At 36.0% G+C, this 13549-nt stretch overlaps 2 protein-coding genes across 3 annotated transcripts in view; one reads left to right on the forward strand and one right to left on the reverse strand.

Moving 5' to 3' along the window:
• Positions 1 to 3: 3 nt before the first annotated feature.
• Positions 4 to 10514, reverse strand: LOC135842551 (phosphatidylserine lipase ABHD16A). 2 transcript variants are annotated; one of them, XM_065360057.1, is made up of 12 exons: positions 10141 to 10514; positions 9981 to 10034; positions 8454 to 8693; positions 8301 to 8368; positions 7966 to 8117; positions 5442 to 5562; positions 5225 to 5357; positions 4983 to 5147; positions 4695 to 4879; positions 771 to 904; positions 484 to 629; positions 4 to 385 (listed from the first exon to the last, which is right to left on the reverse strand). In XM_065360057.1, exons 1-12 carry the CDS (start codon positions 10228 to 10230, stop codon positions 302 to 304), a joined length of 1572 nt encoding a protein of 523 aa, XP_065216129.1. In that variant the 5' UTR covers positions 10231 to 10514; the 3' UTR covers positions 4 to 301. The 2 variants fall into 2 exon arrangements, with proteins under 2 accessions (XP_065216129.1, XP_065216130.1); XM_065360058.1 differs by lacking the exons at positions 9981 to 10034; positions 10141 to 10514 and adding an exon at positions 9357 to 9517.
• A 593-nt stretch (positions 10515 to 11107) lies between these two features.
• Positions 11108 to 13549, forward strand: part of LOC135842537 (uncharacterized) — a 29508-nt gene continuing 27066 nt past the window's right edge. The window contains exons 1-2 of the mRNA XM_065360039.1: positions 11108 to 11403; positions 11495 to 12686. Of these exons, the coding sequence (XP_065216111.1) occupies positions 11499 to 12686 (1188 nt within the window). The 5' untranslated portion in view covers positions 11108 to 11403; positions 11495 to 11498. The remainder of the gene's footprint in view (positions 11404 to 11494; positions 12687 to 13549) is intronic.

Here is a 13549-nt window from a genome sequence, read left to right on the forward strand (position 1 = left end):
ATAATTGTTTAAAAAAAAATGTATTTCCAATTTCATCCATACATATAGATAGCTCGATTATACATCAACAAACTACAAATATGGTAAAAGGTGTAACAAAATATTTTACAAACACAAAAGGAACTCTTAATTCACCAAAATTAACTAAACAAAACGAAATTGTCCTAGTTTTAATTTTTACATAAGAAACCTCTTTCTGCATGTTTTTTCCCTCCAAATTTTTACTTAAGTAGAACAAGTAACTCGTTCGCCTCACGTGAGTATGTATTAAAAATGGTTGACGTCGTCGTGGTTAAGAGTATTAAATCTGTGAAAATGAATGGAACATATCCGATGGTAATGATGTGCAGTGACTCGATGGAAAATCAACCATATAAAGACTAGCCTGATAACGACATAAGAAACGGAAAAAAATGAAGTAAAAAAAAATTCGCATTAAAATTAAATCAATTTCAGGTAAGTAAGTAATGTAAAACCACTTACCAGATACAAAAGCATTTGAGTCTTCTTCTGTATGTCGAAATCTTTACCAAAAGAAGTAGGGTATTGCCTGCCTAGTTTACTTTTGTAAGCGTCGTATTCTGATTTACAAGCGTCCAAGTTCACTTTGAATTTTTCATAAATGAGATCTAAACACGAACGATTTAACGTAGGTAAGTGAAATTAGTATTCCACGAATACGGAATAAGTAAATAGGCACACCGAAGCATTTATGGATTAAAAAGGTTCTTCTCGGGTCTCGGGGAATGATTTAAAAAATTTAAATTCACCTTTCTTATGCGCGGTCACGCCGAACCAAGCCCATAATGCTGCTTCCGTTTCGTTTGTGAATAACTGAGGGTATCTGGATTTCAGGATTCTCAATAGTAAATAATTTCCTCGGTTGGTTGAAATGTCGCCTTCGCTGGAATTAGGTAAATTCGAAGATCAATAAAGGAAACGAGCAATCTGTGTATCTACTGAAAATATCTAAAATTTGAGAACGATTCAGTTCAATGCTTTCGAGCATTCGAGGAATCGTTTACACAGTCTGTTTGACACATTTTCAAGATAATTTTCTCACTTTTACAACAACGATGCTTTAATAGGAACGAGAATTCTTGGAAAATCATTTTTTTAAACCAATTTTTTACCTACTGCATATTTTGGAAAAAACACAGCTCAAGATTTCGATTTTTTTCAAGCTTAAAAATTTAAAAATCTTTTTTCCATTTTTTTTTTTTTTTTTTTACACAGGATTGATTAGGAAAATCAAACAGAGAATAATTATTCCAATTCATCCAAATCCACAAACTGAAAACTAATCTTTTTTTTTTTAGATGATTACAATATTGAGTTAGGTTCGATCAAAACTGTTTGTTTGAGGGGGAAAGAAGAGAGGTGGAAGGCAAAACTTAAGAAATGAGTTCAAAAGTTGAATTGATCAAATTTCAAGTTGACTGTCGGAATTGATTATTTCTAATTTAGGTTTGCTGAGATTGAATATTGATGATTTTTTTAAATTCAAATTCGACCCCCTCCCCCCTTCCCATCGAGCCCTTGAACATGATCAATACACCGAAACATTGAAAAGGACTTGTGAAATATCGATTGTGAGGTTTTTGAGGGTTCTGAGTTCGAATTTACACACTCAATATTTCGATTCAGCCCCCCCCACCTCTTCAGGTATTTCTCTTACCTCAACACGGTCAAAAAATACCAAACCATTGAAAATGACATGCGACATGTCCTTTACTAGGTTTTTGAGGGCCCTGAGTTCGAATTTGAGCCTATTTTTTCGATTCTATCTCACCCCTCCCTCTCCATCCCCTTTCAACATGATCAAAATTTGAAAAAATTCAAAATGGCATGTGACATATCGTTTGTTATATTTTTAAGGGCACTGAGTTCGAATATCTATTCATTTTTTCGATTCGACCTCCTGAACTCCCCCTCCCCCCAACCCTTAAAAATATAAAAAATTTGAAAATGGTATGTGACATGTCGTTTGTTGAGGTTTTGAGGCTTCTGAGTTCGAATTTGAGCTTATTTTTTCGATTCAACCTCACCCCCTCCCTCTCCATCCCTCTTCAATATGATCAAAATTTGAAAAAATTCAAAATGGCATGTGACATATCGTTTGTTAGGTTTTCAAGGGGACTGAGTTCGAAAATCAGCTCATTTTTTCGATTCAACTTTGTTTCCTCCCCCTCCCTTCATCTCTAAACATAGGGTCAAAATGTGGAAAAATTGAAAATATGTCATGCGACATGTCGTTTGTTGGGGTTTTGAGGGTCTTGAGTTCGAATTTGAGCTTATTTTTTCGATTCAACCTCATCCACTCCCTCCCCATCACCCTTCGACATTATCAAAATTTGAAAAAAATTCTAAATGGCATGTGACATATCGTTTGTTGGATTTTCAAGGGCACTGAATTCGAATATCTACTCATTTTTTCGATTCGACCTCCTAAACTTTCCCCCACACCCTTCAAAATATAAAAAAATTGAAAATGGCATGTGACATGTCGTTTGTTGGGGTTTTGAGGGTTCTGAGTTCGAATTTGAGCTTCTTTTTTCGATTCAACCTCATCCTCTCCCTCCCTCAACTCTCTTCAATATGATCAAAACTTGAAAAAATTTAAAATGGCATGCGACATATCGTTTGTTAGATTTTCAAGGGCACTGAGTTCGAAAATCTGCTCATTATTTCGATTCAACTTTGATTCCTCCCTCAACCTTCTCCAAAAAAAAGGTCTAAATGTGGAAAAATTGAAACTGTCATGCGACATGTCGTTTTTCGGGGGTTTGGGGGTCCCGAGTTCGAATTTGAGCTTATTTTCTCGATTCAACCTCATCCCCTCCCTCCTCATCCCTCTTCGACATGATCAAAATTTGAGAAAATTCAAAATAGCATGTAACATATCGTTTGTTAGGTTTTCAAGGGCTCTGAGTTCGAATATCTACTGATTTTTTCGATTCGACCTCCTGAACTCCCCCCCCCACCTTTCAAGATATAAAAAATTGAAAATGGCATGGGTCATGTCGTTTGTTGGAGTTTTGAGGCTTCTGAGTTCGAATTTGAGCTTATTTTTTCGATTCAACTTCATCTCCTCCCTCCCCCATCCCTCTTCAATATGATTAAAATTTGAAAAAATTCAAAATGGCATGCGACATATTGTTTGTTAGGCTCTCAAGGGCACCGAGTTCAAAAATCTGCTAATTTTTTTCGATTAAATATCGTCCCCTTTCTTCCCCTTGGCCTCAAAATTTGGTCAAAATATGAAAAAATTGAAAATGGCATGCGACATGTCTTTGGTTAGGTTTTCAAAGTCCCTGAGTTCGAATATCTACTCATTTTTTCGATTCGACCTCCTGAACCTCCTCCCACCACCCCTTCAACATATGAAAAAATTAAGAATGGTGAGTGACATGTCGTTTGTTGGGTTTTCGAGGCTTCTGAGTTTGAATTTGAGCTTATTTCCATCCCCCTTCAACATGATCAAAATTTGAAAAAATTGAAAATGGCATGCGACACATCGTTTGTTAGCGTTCTGAGGGTCCTGAGTTCGAATATCCGCTCATTTTTTCGATTCCACTCCCCTGAACCACCCTCACCTCCTCCCCTTCATCACCGTCAAAATATAAAAAAATTGAAATAGCGATTAACATGTCATTTGTTAGGTTTTTAGGGGCTCTGAGCTCGAATATCTGCTCATTTTTTCGATCCAACCCCCTTAGACGTCCCTCCACCCCTCCCTCCTCATCATCGTTAAAACATGGAAAAATTGAAAATGGCATTTGGCATGTCATTTGTAAGGTTTTCGAGAGCTCTGAGTATTTTATTTTACCCCCCCCCTCTTTCTCTTTCAGGATTGCCACAACAATCTTTGCTCATTTTTTTTGCATTCGTGTCTCAAATTCCCCTCTAGCTCCTGAATTTAAAAAAATCGAAATAATGAAGAACTTTGTCTAATGCTGCAGGAATTCTTGAAGACTTTTTTAAGGTTTCATGTTCGGTTATTTTTGTTGTTTTTCAGCCAAGATTTCTAAAAAGCCCTGCTTTTTCCAATTTTTTTATTCAAACTTTGAAATTTTTGATTTTTTACTCATTCATGGGCACCTTTTCTTTTGGATTTTTCAAATTAATTTTTTTTTCGTGATAAAGAAATGAAATCATTTTTGTATCTCTGGTCTCGTATTTTGGAAAAATTCTATAATGAAAGTACCATAAATCATCAGCATTAAGGAAGAGGAAGATTCCACAAAACCAACAAACCAATTTCCAAGTACGAAATTGTCCCTGCTTCCAAGCCAATTACTTTCTATGTATCAATAATAATTTTAATCAAATTCGTAGAAAATATTCCCCAATCATTACGAAATAAACTTTCAAAACAATGAAGCAGTTTCAACTTCATTGTTACAATAAATCGTTTCCAATTCAATTCAGCTACACCAATCCCTCCCTCTTTCTCTCTGTGCACTTGATATAGGAAAATTCCACAATCAATACCGCCACAGCACCGTGATTGAAATATAATCAAAACAAAACAGCGCATTCCATTCAATGTTTTCTCGTTATTAATTTTTTTCGTAGGTAGTTAATAATTCAGCGGAAATTTCCAAGTATTCCCCAACCAGGTAATGGAAAACTACCTCTAACTACCGATTCGTATAAAAATTACTCAGAGATGTCAAAATACTAATACTTACGTCAACGAAATAATCTCGTCTTCGGATCTTCTAATAAGTACGATAGGACCACAGTACTGGGTAAGTTGAGAAGCCACGTCTAGATTAGCGTGATCTCTAATAGATACGTTGACGATGGGTTCTAAGAATTTGGGCATTTGTTTAACAGCCAATGGCAAGATGTCGTCAAAAGTGGCATCAAGTATCTGCAGGAATTTAATTCGTTCGTTACAAAAATCATTACCACTTCAACACGTCTTTTAGAATATAGATCTATTCAATTGTTGTTAATGCAGAAGATCTTCTTACCACAGCTCTGATATCTGGGTAAACGGTGGCAGCATACGAAGATGCGAATCCTCCGATACTCCATCCGAATAATATTATATTCTCTGGGATATAGTTGAGTCTTTGGAAAGCAAACTGTAGTACGGTTTCCATGGCGCATTTTTCAGCATAGATGTAAGGTGTGCCCTGAAAATTGCAATAAATTTCGTTCAATTTAACGTCCATCAAGTTGACAAATATCTTCTACTTTTAAAAAAACATACCGTACTCCATCCAAAACCAGGATGATTCCAGCCCAAAACAGAATACCCAAGATCTAAGGGTGTAACCATGATCCCAATCTCATAAAATCCTGCATTACCTTCCGTGCAAATGACTAGAGTCGAACCCAAAGCCCTGAAAAAAACCATCGTTCAATTATTCAACTCTTCCATCACCATTTCACACTCCCAGTCTATTAAAAAATTCCAAGTCGGTTACGTTTTATTCCTTTGATCGACGAACATAACGTCTAACTCGTTATTATCCGGTGTTGCCAATTTGAACCTTTCTGCGTGTTTTTCCTCAATCAGCTTTTTTCTACCGATGCTTAAATTATTCCCTGCGAAAAAAAAATATACACCAAAATATAGGTAATTCGTACAACGAGATTTAGAGTAAGTTTTTTTTAGCTTTCGCGACCTTGAATGGTAACAATGTAGTATTTTGATGTTTTACGTAACATGAAGTGCCGAATCGTAAGACTGCATTGTGAATAATTTTGAATGCAAATTTATAAATCATTGTTTGTGGAATTTTATTCATTTCGCTCGATTTAAATGCGAACCTGAATAATATTGAAAAGTTATTTTAGGAACTAATTTTTATGCAGCGTTTATCTCATGTTTTTTATGACAGGATTTTAATATCATCATTTTTTAGTTCGTTCAAAAATTGTTTTCAGAAAGTTCAGCCATAAGTTGGATTTGATCATCACAGAGGAGGGAGGAGGGGGGAGAGGGTTCATTTTTTCAGTTTTGATGATATTTTGAGTAAATTGGAGTATTTTTTTTTTGGGGGGGGGGCTAGAGGAGAAGAGAAAGGAGTATTTATTTTTTCAGCTTTGAAGCTTCGACGTTATTTTGAGTAATTTGAGTAAGATTTTTTTGTTTGGGGGGGGGGGGGAGGAGGTTGAATTTACATGAAATGAGTTGGCCACAAAATCAACAGGTATTCAGCTCTATTTGTGAAAGGAAACCTCAATCCAAACATGATCTAGGATCTACAGTATGACACAAAAGTAGTGCTCGGTGGCTTTTATTTCCAAGTGGAAAGAGCTAGCGAGATGAATGAAACGGCGCTGAGTAGGGAAAAATAGGGGCTTTCAAAAGCGACGTTGAAAATTTCAGGTCCATGCACAGGGTGTCCACAAATTGTAAAACCGGTTTGGTCAAAAAATTGCAAACTGGTTTTTATTGGCTCAATGTATTCTACACTCTAAGGCGACAAAAACGTGATTTGAATTTTTTGAAACCGGTTCATTAATTTGCAACCAGTTGATAAAAAATACCCAAAAATTGTGGATAGAGAAAATAACTTGAAACAAAAGTTGTAGAGTGTGAAAAATTACACAATTCTGTCTAATCACAATTTGAAACCGGTTCATTGGTTCGCATTTAGCAACCAGTTTTTGAAAATCAGCTAAAAATTGAAGATAGAGAAAAAAGCTTGAAACAACAGTTGTAGAGCGTAAAAAAATTGAACCATTTTCGCGGATCGGATTTTGAAACCGGTTCATTAATTTGCAACCAGTTATCAAAAATTACCTAAACATTCGATATTGAGAAAAAAGCTTGAAACAACAGTTGTAAAGCGTAAAAAATTGAACCATTTTCGCGGATCGGATTTTGAAACCGGTTCATTAATTCGCAACCAGTTATCTAAAAATACTCAAAAATTGTGGATAGAGAAAAAAGCTTGAAACAAAAGTTGCAGAGCGTGAAAAATTACACAATTCTGTTTAATCGCATTTTGAAACCGGTTCATTGGTTCGCATTTAGCAACCAGTTTTTGACAATCGTCTAAAAATAGAAGATAAGAAAAAAGTTTGAAACAAAAGTTGTAGAGCGTAAAAAATTGAACAATTTTTGCGGATCGGATTTTGAAACCGGTTCATCAATTTGCAACCAGTTATAAAAAATTACCTAAAAATTGGAGATTGAAAAAAAAGCTTGAAATAAAAGTTGTGGGGCATGAAAAATTGACCCATTTTTACTGATGGGGTTAAAAATACTTCAACTTTTCACACTCCACAACTCATGTTTCAAATTTTTTAGTTTTTGCTCTATCTTCAATCTGTAGGTGATTGTCAAAAACATGGTTGCTAGACGCGAACCAATGATCTGGTTTCAAAATGTGATTGAACAGAATTGTTCAATTTTTCATGCCCCACAACATTAATTTCAAGCTTTTTTCTCAATTTCCAACTTTTAGGTAATTTTTGGTATCTGGTTGCAAATTAATGAACCGGTTTCACAATCCGATCCGTGAAAATGGTTCAATTTTTTTTGCTCTACAACTGTTGTTTCAAGCTTTTTTCTCCATCTTAAATTTTTAGGTGATTGTCAAAAACTGATTTCTAAATGCGAACCAATGAACCGGTTTCAAAATATGATCAGACAGAATTTTGTAATTTTTCACACTCTACAACTTTTGTTTCTAGCTTTTTTCTCTATCCACAATTTTTGGGTATTTTTTATCAACTGGTTGCAAATTGATGAACCGGTTTCAAAAAATTCAAATCACGTTTTTGTCGCCTTAAGAGTGTAGAATACTGGTCCAATAAAAACCAGTTTGAATTTTTTGACCAAACCAGTTTTCCAATTTGTGGACACCCTGTGCATGGACCCGAAATTTTCAAAGTCGCTTTTGAAAGCCCTTATTTTTCCCTACTCAACGCTAGCTCTTTCCACTTAGAAATAAAAGCCACCGAGCACTACTTTTGTGTCATACTGTATAAACTCACTTATGAGATAATTAATTGTAGAAATGCTGCCTGGATAAATCATTTTGATAGCAAACGAGTGAAGAGCCGCGTATCCAACCAAGCTACTGGGACTGGAAAGTGCTTTGCTGAATGTGCCTTCTGAACATGCAATTGAAACTTTGCCTTTGTACCTGAAATTTACATCATTTGCTTAAAATTTGAACCAAATTTTTTTTGAAAAAAACGAGAAGCTTGGAAAGGGTCAATAAAAATGAAAGCTCCCAAATCTTGAGAGCAAAATTCAGGTCAACATGAAACCTGAACTGTCAATCGACCATTTCCCAGCCTCTCTGATCTCATCACCTCATACTTACTTATCACTCTTCAAATCAAAGTCCACAGGCCAAGCGGTATAATCGAATTCGTAATTTTGCAATTGTTTCTGTTTAACAAATCAAAACAAAACCAGAATCTCGTGAATATAGCATCTGACAACCTCGCATCAACGTTCCAAGATCTCTTATTACCTTCGTCTCGCTATTATAATTGCGAATAATACTACGATATTTTTCGTTGAATTCTAAATAAGTTGCATTCGTAGCTCTTCCGAGGGCTCTTAGGACAAAAGCCGAGCATATCGTGATGGCTCCAACTGCGCCCAATTTCAGCAAAAAGATTTGTCCTTCGGTGGTGAAATAATTCCGCTTGTAGGCCGTATACACCATGACTGGGAAAGCGTAACACGTCACGTGCCATAGCACGATCGACTGCAAAAATAAATAAACTAGTTAATTATACGATAAACGATACTAAATCGGCGTATATTTTCAACTCCATTAGCATTAATGTGCTCCGGCGGTGTAGGTAATTAAACCAGACGCGTGTTTGTCAAATAGAGCAACAGAATGAAAGGAAAAAAAAATCATGGATTGCGAACCGATATGTGTACATCGGTGACAGGTACTTTTTTAATAGGATATAAAGGGTCAAATAATGGTATCGAGCTTTCCTCCTCTTACAATCATCAACGTTCGTAGTCATGCGAAGGCTATGAAAAATTATTATTACTTTTTGCACGCTTTCGTACAACTAAGTGGTTTTTTTTCCCAACAATTCACACGTATAAAAGTGTCGTATAACGTTTCAACCAATGGTAGGTAGATTTTACACAGTTAAGCCATTAATATTAAAAAATGATGGAATTCAGGTACATAGGGGGGGTCGATCGAGTCACGATAGTTTTACATACAATCAGCATAAAAAACGTTTCAACCGAATAATGTCAAGTGCATGATGTCAAAGACAACGAACGCAGGACAAATGAATACGTTACTAAGTCACGTCTACTGCCAAACACTCCAAGGATTTCCTCTACATCTAATCCAAACATACCGAACATTGGAAAATTTAAAAATATAGGTAATGTTTACCGTTCTATAATGAGTTCGAACTCGAATTGAATAAAAATTGGGCTACAATTTGAACTTGAATTTTAAAACATTGGTCCCAGCTTTTGTATATTACCGGAAACGTTCATTCTACGAGCTCATTACCAATTCGCCAAGACGTATTTCAAATTCAATGAAATCTCAATACAGAAAAAAAAAAAAATGGATTATTATTCAAATAACCGAAGCAGTAATTTTCGTAGGAAAAAAGTCCACGTACGAATACATTATATTAGCCCACGATACGCCAACGGTGTCAATTAAAAGGTCGACAACCTCACAACAGCGAATACACTCCGAGAAAACTACAGGTGTAATTACGAGTATACCCACAGAATGAAAATTTTCTTCGCCAATACTCGAGATGATTGTAAGACAAATACTCGCAGACCTTGAAACATTAAATAAGAGGAAAAAAATCTTTAAAAAAACAACCTAGGTATTTAATCACGCAGGTTACAATAATGTGAGCAAGGTCGTAAATTGAGAAAAAAACCACTTTTTCTCGAACCAGACCACCAGACATCGAAAGGAATAGAGGAAGTAGAGTATGGAAAACTGAACACCAAATGAGTGAAAAATTATAGCTACTCTGAGTAAACTCACCGCTTGAATGATCGTATCTCCCCATTTCTCTAAAGCGTTCGGTTCGTAGTAACCCTAAAATAAATAACACGATTAGAAATTATCATCTTATGAACTCGAAACATCACAGCAGAGCTTATCAGTCGCAGACATGATAACAAAAGATACAATGTTTACTTACATTCGAGTTTCTTAAATTATAAATGCGGAATAATTTAGGTGACAGGAAACATCTCCAAACATTGGCGAACAGTGAATTCGATTCGGGCATCGTGAAACAAAATTTCAAAACGATTTAAACACAAGTAGAGTGCTCGAGTTGAACGAGAAAAATCCACGAACTGCACCAACGAACAAGACCACTGTTTGGGTTTAATTGTTCGCTAAAACGGTGTAAGTTTCCGATACGATGACAATTTACTCGAATTACTTAAAATAATACAGTACGAAGGATCACTAAACTTACACTAACAGCTGGAAAAGGAAGAAAGTGTATCGGAATTCATGAAAAAGTTCAAGAGTAGTTGGTTTTTATTTTCACGTAATTGGCTTATCAAACAATGTTGCCTTCGGTAAGAATTTCAACTTGTTATGGAATTGTTTTGAAATTTTCAAGTTGGACGATTTGGTTAGTTTCACTTTTAGAAATTGTTAAATTTGATAAACGTTTAAAATTAATTAATTTCGATTCATTTTTTGGCTAAATTCATTAAAAAAAAATTAAATTAAAAAAAATTATCAGGGAAAAAACCTGTTTTGATTTTGCGCATGACTTATTTCGAGAAACTTGCAAAAATGCTGCCGAAAACCGTACGACGCAAAGTCAAAAAATCGAAATCGAATAACAGTGTTGCTTTTACTCGGGGCTCAAAAATACACATTTTTATGGTTTTCCCGAAACACGAGATCATTTAATTTCGAGTTTTCGAGGCTCAAATTTGTATTATAAAATTTTATAAACGAGTTCTCAACACATTATAACCATAAAACATTCATTCAAACCCCAAAATCCACCAAAACCCGAACAAATTGCTCATCGATCCGCAAATTTTAGCCAAGTTTTACAAACCCACGCATTTTCCCTCCAAATTTCCCCTTCCCTTTTTATGACTATGTCGTCATTCGCTCTCATTGTAGTGATAAATAAACAAAAAATAATAGAAAATGTGCTGATTAGAGGTCAAGTAGTAGTGGTAATTGCGTTTTTATTCGACATCCCATAAATCCGCGAGATCCTCGAGTAGTCTACAGATAACCGCGACCAACCGAAGTACTCGTGCCAACAGAGAATGAATCGAAATACGCGCATTTCCTGTGATTTTTGAAGTGGTAATCGCGACTATCATGTGATCCAATTCACGTTATTTCGCTCGCGTACATTCATTAAATTGTGTATTGTGAAGTGTTTAGTTCGATCGACGTACAAGATTGGTTTCCAAATCAGGTAATCCCTCAACTTGAATCATCTCTACCTACATTTCCATCACCTATGATCTAATGAAACACAGTGTTAACTCAATATCGTTATGTTCCAGTTACATGGATGCTGAACGTATGGCTGAAAGCGATATTATGCTCTCGTCGATGGACGAAGAGCTGATAACAGATATAAAACGTCCATCTCTTATCAGTATAACATCCGAAGACTCGCACGCCGGATCCGACGAAGAAAGAAATATACCCAGCGATTACGGTCCCATCAACTACAACATCGTCGGATCTACCCCTATAAAAGAATCCATCGAAGAATACGATTTCAAAATGCCAGCTTTCCCATCACTCAGAGATGGTAAACGGTTCTCTCTCACGCCTCAAGATAATCCTCCATCATGCGTGTACTCGATAAACAAATCCAACTCTTTGCACGACGTATCATCTATCGTATCATTCTCACCTCTACGTCGAGACTCGTCATCGTGTATGTATTCGACGGAAACGTTGCAGAGTACCTCGATAGCTACCACGAAGTCTAAAGATTCGGGCTTCCAAAGATCCACCAGCTGTAGTAGTCTAACTACCAACGCTTCGAAGAAATACGATCACGTACAGAGTAAAGTTAAACAATACATTCATACGATCAAACAAACCGAAGCTTTACGTAAAATGCAAAAACGTTTAGAAAGACAATCGCTGGAAAGCATGGAAACTCTAAGTTCGCCCGAAGCTAGTCCTACAACCGAGACCTTACCAGTCTCCAAAAAAGACTTACTCAATAAAGTAAAAGAACTAGAAGAAGAAATCAAAGAAAAAGATTGCGTCATCGAACAACTAGAAAAAAACCATTCCGAACTAAGACTCAAATACGCCGCAGCCGAAACACGTATCGATGATTTGCGAATACGAGTTTGCCAAAACGAAGACCCAATCACGAGCTACATAAGCGACGAAAAAGTCGCCGAATTACTCTCCGGTAGTGTGAAAAACCCAAACCACGTTACCAAATCCATCACCAACCCGAGTATCAAAAAAGAACCGGAGTTTACCTCGTACGAAGCAGCTTTCGCCAGACCCTTCAACGTACGCCAATTACAGCCGATTAAGAAATTCAACAGTTCGTCAATCCGATTAAATGAAACTTATCCGGTGCTAAAATCGAGTATTCCTAAATCATCGTCGTGCAAATATGTCAAAGAATCTAACTACGAGTTATCAAAGTCAGCCTCGAGTTTAGACAAAGCTTGCGCCGGATTCGCCGAAAACGACGTACTCAATTATTCACGCGCTAAGGTAATAATTGTTTTTTTCTTATTTTTTTTCTTACTTTACGATCAATAGTACCGTTAAATTCGGTTTACGCCGGTATTGTTTTTTTTTCTTTCATTCCTGCGTTCTTTACCAAGGCGGAATTTATTTATGAGTATGAAACGATACCATTCGAGTGTTCGAGTAATTGATAGCGATCGATTTTTAATTTCTTCCAATGAGTTCGAGTAAAAAACTAATTTAGATCCGGAATAGCGAATGGTATCGCAAATATTGGTCAAGTACGCCAGTTCTTCGAAAAAATCGTAGGTGATATTTCGCATACGAGTATATTGCCAGTGGTTCTCAAATTCTAATTCTATCATTAATTAGATGAAATTGATTAAACGAAGAGCTGCGAACGAGACCCGAGGGGGAAAGGAGACACGTGGATAGGATGGCGATGAATATGAGCGTTGGCTGGATGCAGTTTGAAAAGTTAATTATTCGCATGTCAAGTCGTTGGTTCTTAAATTAGTCCGATTTAATTAATATGACCACTTTCGTTGGCAAACGAGTTCATGTAGAAGGAGTTAACGTCTATGATATGAATATTTTAATTGTTTGAAGAGATTAGATACTAATATGATGTGAGAATTGCAATAAAAAGATCATGATGCAATGACATATGATCTGATCTATGTCACGTAGAATGGAAAATTTTTCGAATTTCTTTTAGGGTTTCAGCTCGAAATTTGATTTGAACTTTGGTAATGTGCTAAGTGGCCCAGATTTTACAATTATTTGGATTTTTGAACTAAAAATGAAAGTAAGGGAGGGCAAAACATCAAAATTTTTGGGGTAATTTTTAAAATATTTCAGCAGTTAATGTTCGGAATTTTTCAAAA

Source organism: Planococcus citri, chromosome 4 (genome assembly GCF_950023065.1).
Source record: "Planococcus citri chromosome 4, ihPlaCitr1.1, whole genome shotgun sequence".
NCBI classification, from domain to species: domain Eukaryota; kingdom Metazoa; phylum Arthropoda; class Insecta; order Hemiptera; family Pseudococcidae; genus Planococcus; species Planococcus citri.

Coding starts and splice junctions, on each gene's coding strand:
- LOC135842551 (XM_065360057.1), bottom strand. CDS start 10,230: ATGCCCGAATCGAATTCACTGTTCGCCAATGTTTGGAGATGTTTCCTG. Junction 8,118..8,300: donor TTTGATTTGAAGAGTGATAA/GTAAGTATGAGG, acceptor TGTAAATTTCAG/GTACAAAGGCAAAGTTTCAA. Junction 905..4,694: donor GACGAGATTATTTCGTTGAC/GTAAGTATTAGT, acceptor ACCTAATTCCAG/CGAAGGCGACATTTCAACCA.